The 15,261-nt window shown below is 33.7% G+C and overlaps 1 protein-coding gene across 1 annotated transcript in view; it reads right to left on the bottom strand.

The window, feature by feature from the left end:
- The window catches only part of ROBO2 (roundabout guidance receptor 2), a 598,390-nt gene that overhangs the window by 117,342 nt on the left and 465,787 nt on the right, over window positions 1–15,261 (bottom strand). Inside the window, exon 7 of the mRNA XM_053667263.1 lies at window positions 13,580–13,591. Within this exon, the coding sequence (XP_053523238.1) occupies window positions 13,580–13,591 (12 nt within the window). The remainder of the gene's footprint in view (window positions 1–13,579; window positions 13,592–15,261) is intronic.

Consider the following 15,261-nt stretch of genomic DNA (forward strand, 5'->3'; position numbering starts at 1 on the left):
ATGGATTTTGAGAATGTAAATACAATATGCAGTAAATTAGATTTGATTTCTGCTAAATTATGCTTTGATACTGCATTCCGCCTAAGCTGGCTTCAATCAAAGTCACGCTACAGCTCTGTTATGCTAATGACCCCTGGTGAGAGGGAGTGGGTGATATGGAAATCAGTTTGGCTGAACAGGAGTAGAAAGCATAGGCCAAGCATGAGGTGGGCTTGGAGATGAGAGCGATGGGGGACCCTAAAGGTTAATCACATCATGTTCAGAGTTGTTCTTTATGGGAAAATATGACTTTCAATGGCAGGCATGAACATGGAGACAGTCATGCTCAGTTGCATACATTAATGTGTGACGGTGGTTACAGGAACACTCAACGGCTCTTTTTTTGGCTATAATTCTGTGCCTGAGCAAATAGTTTCTTATTCTGTAATAAACATTTTTAAATTTGCATCTTAAACTCAAGTAGAAAATGACTCCTTGTGCTATTTCATATTTTTGCCTGCTAAATTCTGATATAATTACAATTATATAATTTTATAAGAATAATTAGAAAGTATACACTTCTATCATTGTGTGTGTGTAAGATTTCCTGAGTCACAAACTGCTTAATGCAACAATATTAATCGAGTGTTTATTAAGTACCAGAAAATGTGTTAAAACATCCCCAGACGTTATTTCATATTCAAAGTGCCCTATGTCTTTTTTTTGAAATTTTTTACTTATTGATGAAGTGGGGGAAGAGAGAGAGATGGAGAGAGATCAGTGTGTTGGTCCGCTTATTTATGCACTCATTGGTTGTTGTTTTTTTAAGATTTTATTTATTTATCTTTAGAGGGGAAGGGAAGAAGAGAGTGAGAGAAATATCAATGTATGGTTGCCTCTTGTGTCCCCTGCTAGGAACTGGCCTACAATCCAAGTATGTGCCGTGACTGGGAATTGAAGCACAATCCTTTGGTTCGCAGGCTTGCGCTCAATCCACTGAGCTACACCAGCCAGGGCAAGGCTATACTTTTTTTTTCTTTTCTTTTTTTAATATATTTTATTAATTATGCCATTACATTTGTTCTATTTCCCCCATTCATTCCCCTCCACCCTGCACACCCCCCCCCACCATTCCCCCCTTTAGTTTATGACCTCGTGTCTCAAGTTCTTTAGATTCTATATTTCCCATACTATTCTTGTCCTCCCCCCTAACTATTTTCTACCTACCATGGTTGTTTCTTGTATGTGCCCTGCTCGTGGATCAAACCTGCAACCTTGGCATATCAGGACAATGCTCTAACCAGCCAAAATACCCAGTCAGGAAAAGAGCCAAGAGCCTCATGTCTTAACTACTACCATTCTATTGTAAAGAGAGTACACGGTGTTTTTAGAGATTGAAGCAATAGGTTGGAAGATGAGTTTGATTTCAGGTCCATCTGATGCCATAGTTGGAGGTCTTAAACACTGAGTTGCTACATTAACTTTGTTCATTTCAAGCCATAATCTGACTGAGAATTTGTTGTGCCTCATTCCAAAAGGAAGGGTAAAATTATATGATAAGATTTTCAATATGGCATGATATTGTTAAAACTATATAACATTATATTTTTCTGAATAATTGATTTTATTATTAAAATAGCATAAAACCTTATGATTTTGCACTTTCTGTGCTACCTGTAAGTACAACCTTCCTTAAGTATACTTATTACAAGTCACTTTTTATTCAAAAGCTGATAGTCCTTTCCTGGCCAGTGTGGCTTAGTTGGTTGGAATGTTATCTCTTAGACTGAGGATGTAAGTGCCATTCTGGTCAGGACACATACTTAGGTTACAGGTTCCATCCCTGGTTGGGGCACGTACTAGGGGCAACCAATAAATATTTCTCTCCCATACCGATGTTTCTCTCCCTGTCCCTCACCCTCCCTTTCCTTTTCTCTAAAATGTATATGTCCTTGGGTGAGGATAAAAGTAAGAAAAAATTAAAAAGCCAACAGCGCTTTTTCTATTGTGTGACCTTGCAGTGCTTGCAAATGATTCTCCTCAGTGTAGCATTTTGGCTTCCATCAACTGGCCCAAGATTTTACCATCCTGGTACTCACTTGTCCCCAAACTAACTCCAGCCTTTTAGTAGGGCAGTTTACTTTTATCTATCTAATCTTATCTATCTATCTATCTATCTATCTATCTATCTATCTATCTATCTATCTGCCTATTTATTTATTTATTCTGAGGTTGGAACAGGCTTATCATTTATTTATTTTATTGAGGTATAATTAACATATTATATTAGTTTCAGGTATACAAATAATGATTAGATATTGGTATATATTACAAGATGATCATCACAGTAAATCTAGTTAAACATCTATTACCTCACTTTTTTCTCAATACTCCCACCCACCCCAGCCATCCCTACCACCAACCCTCCTTCAATCACTCACATATGTACTGGCTTGTTCTTGCTGTTAACCCATCTTGATATCCATTATCCTTTGATCCACCTTGTCCACAATGATTAGCCTGAACACACTCTCATCTTGTACTTTTCTTCTGTTCTTTCTATTGAAAGGTAATTGCCCTTGCTTGCATTGCCTTGTTTTTCTATTTTCACCTCCTCATCTATGTGTTTTACTTCCTCAGTTCAAGTTGTAAGCTGTTACTGCTTTGGGGGGTTGTCTATCATCATGCAATGAAATGTGCCCTTATTTGGCCTGGAGAAGTCTCAAACAGTGAACACTAAATAAATGAATGGCTCGAAATAGGAAATTAAAAAAAAATCTCTATCTAAAGGAACTTTTCCATGTTTTTTTCATCTTATCAAAGTGGAAGAATATGACACATTCCTGCAGGGACAATGATTCATTATTGTAGTAATTTGGGTGGAGGGATGTCAAAGAAAATATGTTGTTTGAAAAAAATCTTCTGATTCTGACATACCCATCTCTAGAAAATTTTCCCCACCCAAAACTGAAGATTTAGGATGAGAAGACAATAAATGAGTAGTTATCATCACAGAGGGAGAATACAGAAACCCATAGACATTGTTTAACAACCAAGCCTAGAAAGTCCTACAAAAAATTACAAAAGTACTTTCACTATTGGCAAGAAACAGATAAAAAGTCACTTCATTAAAGTGCCATATAGAGCTGGAGTAAGGGATGAAGGTTTACTCAGTTTATAATCAGAACAGGTTGGCTTCTAATTGATAAATGATTGTTTCTTCAACATTTAATTCTATTAAATTTTACTATTTAATACTTCATTTCATTTCACAAGAATTTCTGTTAATAATATTGGAAATGCATAATGTTATAAAATATTTAATTTGAACCTCATTAACATGTAATTCATTTCAGAGGAAGCAATGCATTTATAATAGAAAATATAATTTAGGAATATAGGATTTAAAATGATCATTTTTGTAAAGCCAGTTTAATCACATTTTATCCATTTGTCACTATGTTCAAGGAGTATTAATAATCAAATTGCTAAACTGCCTATCTTTTCAAATTAACCATTTTCTTGTTGGGTTCCCAGCAGTTAATGTTCTAGATGAGTGATATGCTTTCTTTTTCAACCAGAACTTTGTATTTAGCTGACACTAAAAATTTTTGTTCCATAATATAAATAATATCTATCTCCTTCTTTCAATAATAATTGCTTTTTCAATGTTGAAATGAAAAAGGAAATGTACCAAATGGTTTACTGCTTTCATAAATATCGAAAATCAAGTAAGTGGTCAAAGGAAGTAGAATGACTACCGTGAGTCACAACCCTTAGATTCTTCACCTGTTTGACCCTCCCATTCTATTTGACACCCATGGCAAGTCTCATGTGCACAAACTGCACTCAACCCTTGTGCAAGCAGAGATGCAGAGATGCACTGCAATTACGCAGCTATCACTCTACATTTTTAAATCACTCATGAAATTTATTGATTGCGAGAAGACTAATTATGAGGGTTCATAACATATCTAAACTAAAACTACTCATGTTTATTCCAAATTTGATGACTGAAGTAGGTCATAAAGTTAGTCAAATGTACCAATAAAGTACTATATGTGATCTCTGGCTTGACATGTATAGTAACTGCTAAGCAATTCCAAGGAAGGAGTCGAAAGTACTGAGTTTTGGTGGTAAGTGTAACACACTCACACACACACATAAAAGTCTTCATGTATTGTGTGATAGCAGTTAAAACCATTTTCTACAATTTACAGCCAGATGATATGCTCTCTCTGAAAAGGACAACATGTAATAAATATCAAAATGAAAGATTCTACTGTTATCTAGAACAGACAGAATGCCTTTGGAAAGAGAAAACTCAGGTAAAGTTCAAAATATCTTGCATTTTATCTCATAGACAAATCATCCTTACAGTAAATAGCTATACACACATAGCCATTTTGTACTTGGTTTTAACCTTCCTTTGAATAACACATTACTGAAAAACATCATGGTAATAAGTTTATGCTGGAAATGAATTCAGATATTGGTTGGTACTTTAACTCATAATATTATTCAATTATTTTAAGCAAAATTTGATTGGTTTTATTTTGTGTCCAGTTCTGATGACACTTGGATCACAGTCTTCTGGAATTCAGAAGAAACTGACCAGATGAAACGGACATGAAAACAATTAAGCATGATGCAACATGGTGAATGTAATAAGTGGTGAAAATCAGGATGCCCCACAGTTGACAGTAACTTGCCTCAGTCTATCTCCAACTCTTGGGGAGGGCATTGAGAAAGAGAAAGAAGTAGCAAGAAATTGATTTGAGGTAAGGAACAGAAGGGTATAAGGTTGTTCCTTACAGGGGGAATATGTATGTATTATGTTAGGGATAACGAGTTGTCCAGACTGCACCAATGCACCATCACCATCACCTGGTATCACTGTTGCTCTTCGCAGTCCAAGTCAATGTGTTTCTGGAACTGAAGGATTATATCAGTGAAACCATACAAGGTTTATGTTAGTAAAACAATGCATTTTTCCATGTCAATGGTCTTCACTGGCTTTATAAAGTCCAATTTAACCACTAGAGTTTATGTTGCAATGCATGTGATAGTTAACTAATGAAGTTGGATGTACATATACACACATAATTTGAAAATTTATTATATTTCAGATCACTGAGATATATTTCATTTTAATTATATGTAAACACTAGGAATTGTGTAACTATAGGAAACCAGTTTGAGAGTCAACAAGCAAATTTCATTGAATTTTTGAATTCTATAAGAGTTATAAGTTGAAAACTTAGAGAATCTGTCAAAATTTTAAATAGATTCTGAACTGTAAATCCCATTTTTCCATATCATGCTATCCTTTACTAACAGGATCTTTGCTTTTCTACTTGTTTTCCTGACTAAAATACTACAATAATAATAGTAATTATTATTATAATTATAATTTCAATTATATTTAATATAAATTATAATTATTTCAACATAATTATAAAAGTAAGTCAGAATAATAAATTTTTTTCTTTAAAGAAAGAGTAATTCTCAAAAATACTGTCAGCTTAAAATCTAATAAATTATTAAAATAATGATAGTGATAATTTTATTATTCTTAAAAAATCATCTCATTTTTTTACTAGTAAGAATAACAGTTCAAAGGGTGTTGAAAAAAATTATCTCCAGATCCTAAATTGGGAAAACTTTTCATATTGTGGTAGAAGGAGATGTAAGTGTAAAGGTGAGGAGGGAAAAAATGATAGCTTAAAAATGGCTCTTCAAGTAAATGGTGAGACATGACATCCATTTCCACTCACTTAACCTGTCAACTTGCCAGAACTGTCATGTCAGCACTCCTGCTAAACCATGAAGGCTGATCACATCCCATTATCTCATATTTTTAGAAAAAGATTGCATGAAGATGCCAATCAGAAAAAAAAAAAAAAGGAAAGAAAGCTTGCAACCTAAAAACAAATGTACTGATGCTGAGGTCTGCTTAGTTAACGGAATTTTAATATGCAACTGAAATGTTTCCTAATAACATTAATTACACGCTTAGTAAGGCACCATCCTAACTCATTAGTGCCTTCCTTTTGTTGTATTTTATCTCTTACTAGCAGAATGGGGACTATGTGATTGGCCATTAATGTTGCTTAATCTTTTTACAGCACTATTTAAAGCTGCTTGCATAAACATTTTCTAGGTAAGTAACACCTACTATGCATATGTGTGTATCAATTAACTGCACTAACATTTGACGTGCCCTGACCACATGTGTTACGCTAGACCTGGAGGCAGCAGAAAGATAAATACAATATACTTACCAAAAAAGAGCTAATAGTTTTATAAGGCAGGTAAAAATAATATCCCCAATAAACCTGGGTAGCAATGCTTGCTGTGAGGTTTAAAAAGGCCTTCAGATAGATCGTAACTCAAACTTTAATTTAATTTGGTAATTCATATTTTTTAATGAATCTGATTATGTACTACTCCCTTGAGTAACAATATATTTAAATAATGTAGTAATTCAAATGTCATGCATATAATATTCAGGTGTAATGCACATGTATTTTACAGTATGTATATCTATATATGTATATAGATATACATACAATTTATACACATAATGGTTATATAATATATTCATATAATATGCATATGTATACACAGGCATACATACTGTAAAATATAATATATATAATGATATTTCTTTCTGTCTACAAATTACTCAAAAAGTAAAAATTTTGACTGCATTAAAAAGTGTGACTAAAGTGTTAATGCTATTTATTGGAAATAGCAAGAAAAACCTCAATTTTAATTTCATGATACTATTTTGGGCTATAGACTTTATATTATTCCAATATTTAATATTTATAGTACTTTAATTTTATAGTACTACTAAGTTAACACATTTAATGTTTATTCTCATGTAAATAGAGTACAAAATTAATGAGTATTTAAGTTTTTTGATATTTAGTTTAAGAAAATGCAGTAAAGACATTACTCAACTTTCTTCTATTGACTACAACAAAAGTAATGAATAAAATGGGAAAACTATCATATCCCTAAACCAAAATTGTGAAGTCCCCCTTCCAAACATTGTCAAGTCTGGGATAAAATGAGAGAACACGGTGATCACCAACTAGCCTCAATACACAATACTCTATCAATGCCAATTTCACAAAAGTTATCTGTGAGCACTGTGAGAGTCCATTCCATAATCCTTTGATGGGAAAGAAAGATCACAAGTCAAGAGAGGGACTGGGTAAATACAAGATTAGACTCTGAAGGTAAAGACCTGAAATTTAAAGGTCAGGGGAGAAGATATTGAAGGAAAGAAAAAGACATGCTTACTGCAGGATTATAAGGTACCCCCAGAGAGATAAAGAATCTATCATCTCCCAATAATTACCCAAGGGAACAGAGGAATACTTTAGAATAGCTTTTTGTAATCTAAATAAAAGTATATACAATAGGGCCTCTCTCCAAAAAAAGAAAAAAAACTGAAATAGGGATAAAGGGACTAAAACACGGTGCAGAGGAAGAATGTTGTATTCAAGCTTAGCAAGGAAATAAACAAAAGATAAAATAAAATTAAAGAAACAAATTCTAGAAACAAGAAGAAATGATAGTTGCTATTTAAGTAGTCATGAAGAAACATATAATATGAATAGTATGGAATTTCTTTAAAAAACTAAAAATGAAATTGCCTTTTGATCCAGCAATTTCACTGCTGGGATTATACCCTAAGAATCCTCAAACACCAATTCAAAAGAAGCTATGCACCCTAAACGTTCATAACTGCACAATTTACAATAACCAAGTGTTGGAAACAACTTCAATGCCCATTTGTAAATGGGTGGATCAAAAACTGTGGCACATTTACACAATGGAATACTATACAGCAGAGAGAAAGGAGGAGCTCCTGCCCTTTGCAGCAACATGGATGGATCCGGAGGGCATTATGCTACGTGAAATAAGCCAGATAGTGAAAGGCAAATAGCATATGATCTTACCTATGACTGGAACCTGTTCAATAAAACAAACAAGCAAGCAAAATAAAAACAGAGACATTGAGACAAAGAACAAACTGACAGTAACCAGAGGAGAGGGGGTTGGGGGATAACAGGGGAAAGAAGGGAAAGAGTCCTCAAAGAACATGTATAAAGGACCCATGGACAAAGACAACCAGTGGGGGTTGGGAGGGGAGGACTGAATGTGGGAGGTGTGGGATGGGTAGGGCAAGGGAGAGAAATGGGGACAAGTGTAACTGAACAAAAAATAAAAAAAAGAAAAAAAATCACAGAGGTACACAAAATGAAAGAAAAATGATTACTTCAAAATTATAGCAAAGTTAACACATATGAAATTGAAATAAAGGAAAGCCAACATAACTCATGGTTTTGAAGAAAAGAAACACAGAAAAAATAGCCAGAAATAAGACCGAAGAAATCATTCTTGAAAAAAAGTAAATTAAAGCATGAATCTGAACATTCAAAGATCTTACGGTGACCAGGACCAAGATACAACCTAGCAGAGTTGTGGAAGAGGGGGCTACATTGGTAGTCATATAGTATTGGGTTGGCCAAAAAGTTTGTTTGTTTTTTCCCATAAGATGGCTCTAGTGGTGCTTAGTTGTCTTTAACTTCATTGAAAACAATTTTATTAGATTGTATTGTGATAGCTGTTATATCGGCAGGTATTTGAAAAAAACCAAAATTGGTGAATCTTTGTGTAGCCATTTTAATATCGAAGATGGAAGAAAACGTATAACATTTTGGCATATTATGCTTTATAATTTTAAAAAAGTTAAAAACACAACTGAAATGCAAAAATTTTGTACAGTATATGGAGAAGTTGCTGTGACTGATCGAGCATATCAAAAGTGGTGTGCGAAGTTTCGTGTTGGAGATTGCTCACTAGATGATGATGCTCCACAGTTGGGTGGACCAGTTGAAATTAATAGCAATCAAATCAAGACATTAACTGAGAACAATCAATATTCTCCTACATGGGAGATAGTCTACATACTCAAAATACCCAAATCAATAAAGTCATTGGTGAAAATGAAAAAATGTGGCTTTTATTCTACAGAAAAAAACTAAATGGACTTTTTGGCCAACCCAATAAAAGCAACCCAGCCAAGGATAAGCATGTTCTCTAAGCCCCAGACTTCAATACAGTTCCATTCAATACCAAGACAAAAAGCCATTTTCACCAATGTGTGAGGAAAAGAAAGTATGACTTAATAATTTCATATGTATTCACTAATTTAGAGGCAATGAACAGACATTGTCAAGCACACAAGGCTCTTCCAAGAAAATCAAGTCAGTGACTAAAACCAGTCAAGCCTAAGAAACTAGTACTTGTTTTTCACTTTAAAAATGAGCATTAACTTAAGATATGTTAAATCTTTCACATTATGAAAACTCTGCTGGAATACACAAGACAAAACAATGCATTTTTGAAACCTCTTATTTAATCAAAACATATGGAGCAATGAAGAATATGATGCTTAATAATTAAATGGGGCTCTGCACAAAGTGGCTAATTAGCACCAGGGGCAGGAAACCTTATGCGCTTGTAGGGGGGAAATGATCACTCAGGTCAAGGGGTAAGAGCTCATCCAGGGAGGAAGGGCTGCAAGGAGTAGACGTGAATGTTTCCATCTAAGGCCCAGGACAGTGTTTGCTGAAAAGGATCTCAACATGAAAAGGTTCACACATACTTTCCAAATGTTCCAGATTTCAATGTAGGGTGCAGAAGGGTGGAGTCAAAAATATAAAAAATTACATTACTTTTTATATAATGTCTGGCTTATAATTTGCCCTGAATACATTTTTTAATCACTCTCCTTTCATTGACCTTTTCGGTGGCCTCAGTAAAATGCTTCAGAGCATTTATAACAAAACTCCAACTCCAAACAGAACTTTCTGAAATGGATATACATTTAATTTTTATATTTACACAGTTGAAAAACTGGACAAAAATCTGTTCTTATAGATTTCTGTCTAGAATAGTGGCTGTGTCTTTAAAATAATAATAAAAGATGAGCATTTTGCCAAAAACATTTATTTCTCAATTATATTCATCCAAAGGAAACATATTTGAGTCATTACATCAGGAACTACTTGGAAGTTAACATAAAGTTACATGTTGTCAGTTTGTTCTTGATATTTTAAACAAGTGTCACCTGATATACCTAGCTTTTTGTCTCCATACTGTAGGCAACCAGCATCTACTATATGGTACGTAAGATACAGAACAAAGCAGGGCTCAGCCTCATAAGCAAGGCAGCTGGCAGATTTGCCAGTTCTTTTCCAAATTACTCATCATGTTTTGAACTGCTGCTGGAAAAAATGTGTTGCCCATCTCCAAAATAGATGTTCTTTTTTCAATTTTATTTTTAAGCTTGGGAAAGACTCCCAATTGAAAATAAGACAGATGGGTATAGGAAGCAGATATTTGTCTCTTTTTAGACCATTTTCTTCTGTCAGTTACCTCATCAGAAGCATGTTTCAAATAAACAATGAATATTTCAGCATTCATAATTAACGAAGTCCTAGGATGTACTTTTGCTTCTTGTACAAACATTGCTGCTGGGAAAGTAAAAAGTCAAGACCACAGGAAGGGCTGGTGGATTTTTAATGATCAAAATGGCATTTGTCTAGATTTTGTGGTAAGCAGAAAATAAGGATTTTGTATTAAAGGGTCCTTTTTGAGATGTTGATGACATTGAATACGAGTATGTGAAATCTGGAGAATACTGTTCTCTATTGGAAAATACGTGACTGTCTATTTTCAGTAAATTTTTCCATGCAGATGATGGGCTAAACCAAGACTTATTCTTACTCTCTCAAAGCATAGGCCAGAAAAGTGTTTATTTCTGTTGTAAAAATGTCTAGAGATGCCAATTCTTTAACTCAAACGCAGCTCATAGAAGTCATGCATTTGGACAGAACTCCCAATTTGGGGAGTTCTAAATGGACCTTCCGCACAGACTGCCAAGTAGTGATTGGTTTCTGAATCCTTAGTATTCTAAAATCTGCATATATTTCTAATTTTCACTTGAAAGTTTTAGACAGGGACAACACACTAATTTTCTCTAAGCTTCATATACTTGGTACCTTGGTTCAGTTCATTTATTCTGGAATTAAAAGATTGTTTCCTCTCCCCACTCTTCTGTGGTTTTTGTAGAAGGCCCTTAAAATATTGGTAAGAGATTCAAAGTTGAAAAATTTACATTTTAGTCCATTCACAAATACTGATATCAGTGTAGTTCTGTATTATTTCAATATTTGATTTGATTTTATTTGTATCTTCTGACCTTTCACTCTAAGTTAACATACCTACAGTCACTGAATTAAAGCTGATGTAAAAAGTTGATGCAAAGAAAAAGCAGGCTAATTTCCTCATTATCAGTTTCTTCTTTGGTGAGCCAATAAAAGCATATCTATCATTCAGTGCTCAAAATTTAATAGTAGTTGTCAAGTTTAAAGTATGGTTCTTTATATTTCTGAACATTGTCATAAGTCATTCAAGATAGATGTATGAAATGACAGACTTTCCCAGAATAAAGTATAATGTGTCAAGAAGCTATTCTTTAGTTCCAGTCCAATGGAACTTTAAGAAATCATTTTAAACAAGAATAAAAAACAGAAATAACTTTTGAAATACTTCATAGGTGACAAATGCATCTCAATATTCTCTGTGCATAACAGTTTCTAATCAATACATTTTTCATTTATGGGTTTAAAGATATATTGGAAATTATTAACAAATTGTTCTATTTTGGGAGAAACAAGAAATAATATAAAACAAGTGATCATGGTTCATTAGCATATGGTTTCTCTCTTTTCTTTTAAAGACTTTATTTATTTTTCTTTAGAGGGGAAGGGAAGGAGAGAGAGAGAAACATCAATGTGTGGTTGGTTGTCTCTCATGCGTCCCCTGCTGGGAACTAGCCTGCAACCCAGGCATGTGCCCTGACCAGATATTGAACCGCGATCCTCTGGTTTGCAGGCCCATGTCCAATCCACTGAGCTACACCAGCCAAGGCTGGTTTCTGTATATAGAGATTTACATAACAAATGTGACTTGTCCTGTTTTTAAAATTATTTCATTCTTTCACATTCACTTCTTAATTTTAGATGCCATACCATAATATGCAAAGTTAACACATTATATAAATACTTATAAATACAAACAAATGATGTTTAGAAACTATAATCTACTTCTTGATTTTTAACATCAATTGTAAAAAGCATGACCAATTGAATAACTGTGTTTCAAAAAATTCTGCAATTTATGTACAATTAACTGTAAGCTATAACTAAATTTTAAAACATTACAATGTGAAATATTATGTCTCAAAACTAGTAATATATTAACCAATGTTGGTATACAAACCATTTCACTTAATTATCAATCTTGAACTAAGTGCATTCCTACAGCAGCTTTAATAAGTGAGTATTATTCCTTTCATTTTATAAAGAAAGTATTTGATGATCAGGGATATTACATAACTGACAAAGAAAGTACAGCTCGAAAACCACAGAGCAAAAATTCAGACTGGAAAGCCCAAGTTCTATTTTACTGTATTTTCTATCCACGTAAGACCATACTATATAAAAATAAAGTTTGTTAATGTTTCAACCAACAAAAAAAATTTTATGAGTTTGACCAATATGCATCAAACAATGTCAAGCCAGTATATTAAGAAAGCTTTTGAAGTTTGATGGACCATTTACAAAGCTGGGTTAAACTGAATGAATTATTGAGGTATGTCTCGGTGTAGTAAAGAAGCCATGTACTGCATTCATTCATTCATGCAACCATCCTTCCATTTATTTATTCAAACATCTATTCATTTACTTACAACACAATTACCAACATTTCTTTTACTTAAGCACATTTACTAGTTGGTTAAGCTAAACTTTAAAAAAATGCAGAAAGGTTATTAAATCAATTAATTAAAAATAATTTATCTTACAAATATTTACAGATAATGACCACAAACATTACTGCAAGCAAAAGCTCCTAACTTCAATTTTGCAAAGCCAAACCGGGTGAAATACAATAAAACCAAAATGTTTTCATGCCAAAGAATATAGCTCATATCTCCCTTTTTTCTTAGTGTAAGTAGCTATAATAACTTGAAGCATTTTGCTAAATTTCATTTAAACAGGCATGCAGATAGTAATTATGCAGCAGTTAAAATGCTCTTAAAAAGCAAAAACCCACACAGCTTAATTAAAGTACATGAAATAATAAAACTTCTTCATTTAGTTCATATATAACTAATGTTTTGAATAACACATATAACTAGGAATTGATTATTTTATAGACACAAGAAAAAAGGAAGCATAGTATTTTTCTGAAGAAAAGTTAGCATTTTATAATGTTAATCATTCAGGTATTCTTTTAAAGAAAATTGTTACCTATTAAGTAGCAAAAGTCACTACAAAATCATTTATCAAAGTAATGAAAAGATCAGGAGCAACTTTTACAGAAGAGAGTACCACAAGTAATATTTTAACTTGGGTGAACAATTACATTTCATTCTATCATATTGAGCTATGCATGAGTTATGAAGCATTGTACAAAGCCATGCTAAATGGATAGAAGGATGGCTACTTACCAACAGGGCGAGCTGTAGACATTACAATGGTGTGGTGAGAACATAAAAAAGAAATTAAAAAAAAAAAGAAAATTATCAGAATGTGTGATGTGTAATGTTACATTTAAATATGGACAGTAGAGTGATTTCTAGTCACAATTCCACTAGGGACAGGATGTCTGAGTTTGATAAAACTGAAAGTTATAAATGTAATTCTAAGAAAATAATTATTTTGCATCCCAGGATTAACTATAAGCAATTTGACAGATTTTATGTAAAGTCATATTGTCATCACCTATTATAGTTATAAATCCAAAGATCATTTCAGAGTTAAACTGCCCTGTAGTACTACAAAGTTAAGAATCTGATGAATATAACTATTCAAGTCACAGACTAGCAAATGTCATGTCAATAAAAGAAGGCCTCACTGTCTGATTTAAATAGCAATTGGATTTTAAGCATGGTTAGTCAGAACCATTACAGAACTACAGAAAAGCCCCTGATGCTGCTTTTCAGCCAGTAATAAGTTAAGATCACATCACTTTTCATCCTGGACAGGGTGGATGAAAATATAACAAATAGGTTGGAACATCCTTAGAGATTTCAACTGAGTAACTCCCTAACTACTGTTAAGCTTTTCCTTATTTTGGCAGACGGCAAGAAACAATGACTGACAAGTTGATTCTTGTTCACACTGAGAATGGCGTTCAAGCTGCTTCTTCAACAAATTATTGTTTTTTATTATACTGTAACTTTCAATCACTAAAATCAACAGCAATAGGTTGCCTCTATGGTGAATGCACAGAAATTGTAAGAGGCACACGTAGGCTCAATGATATTTTTTAAATGAATGTTGCCAAATCTATTCAGATAATGAACCACTTTATATAAAAGCGATGGACAAATAGAGAACATATGGTCCCATTATTGAAATGAAAAAGAAATATTTTAGTAGCATTTAAACTTTTATAAAATCTTACATTAAAAATATAAATTCATTTGACAAGTGTTTTACCCCTCTCCTAGAGAACAAAGTTCTAGTGTGTATAAAACATGACCTCAGCATCAGTGGGGAGTTTTGTCTTGATGCTGTCTCATTGGGTCTGGTGAGATATATATGGCCAGTCAAACCATATTGCTAGGCATTCATTCACTCAACAAACATCACAGTACTAGCATTGAGCAATCTCTGTACAATACTAAAGCTTCTTTTATGTGAGATCCATGGTCTTATAATATTATTCAAAATTAAAAGGGGGGCATATAAAGACAATTCAAAGAAGAACAAAGCAATTGTAGTGGTAGTATGAAAATTCTAACAGTGAAACTCTGGTGTGCTTCATAGTCTATGACAGGTTTACTATAGTAGCAGAAAGAGAAGTCTCCCAATGCACAATTTCTTCCTTTCTTTCTCTCTTTCCTATTTATTTTCCTTCCTTCCTTCCTTCCTTCCTTCCTTCTTCCTTCCTTCCTTCCTTCCTTCCTTCCTTCCTTCCTTCCTTCCCCTTCCCTTCCCTTCCCTTCCCTTCCCTTCCCTTCCCTTCCCTTCCCCCCCCCCCCTTCCCTTCCCTTCTCCCTTCCCTTCCCTTCTCCCTTCCCCTCCCTTCTCCCTTCCCCTCCCCTCCTTTTTTTCTCTTCTCTCTTCTTTCTTTGGTTTGGAGGACATATAAAAATAGTAACCAAAACCAAGACAACAAACTAAC

Source organism: Artibeus jamaicensis, unplaced genomic scaffold (genome assembly GCF_021234435.1).
Source record: "Artibeus jamaicensis isolate MK-2021 breed Jamaican fruit bat unplaced genomic scaffold, CSHL_Jam_final contig_466, whole genome shotgun sequence".
Lineage (NCBI taxonomy): Eukaryota > Metazoa > Chordata > Mammalia > Chiroptera > Phyllostomidae > Artibeus > Artibeus jamaicensis.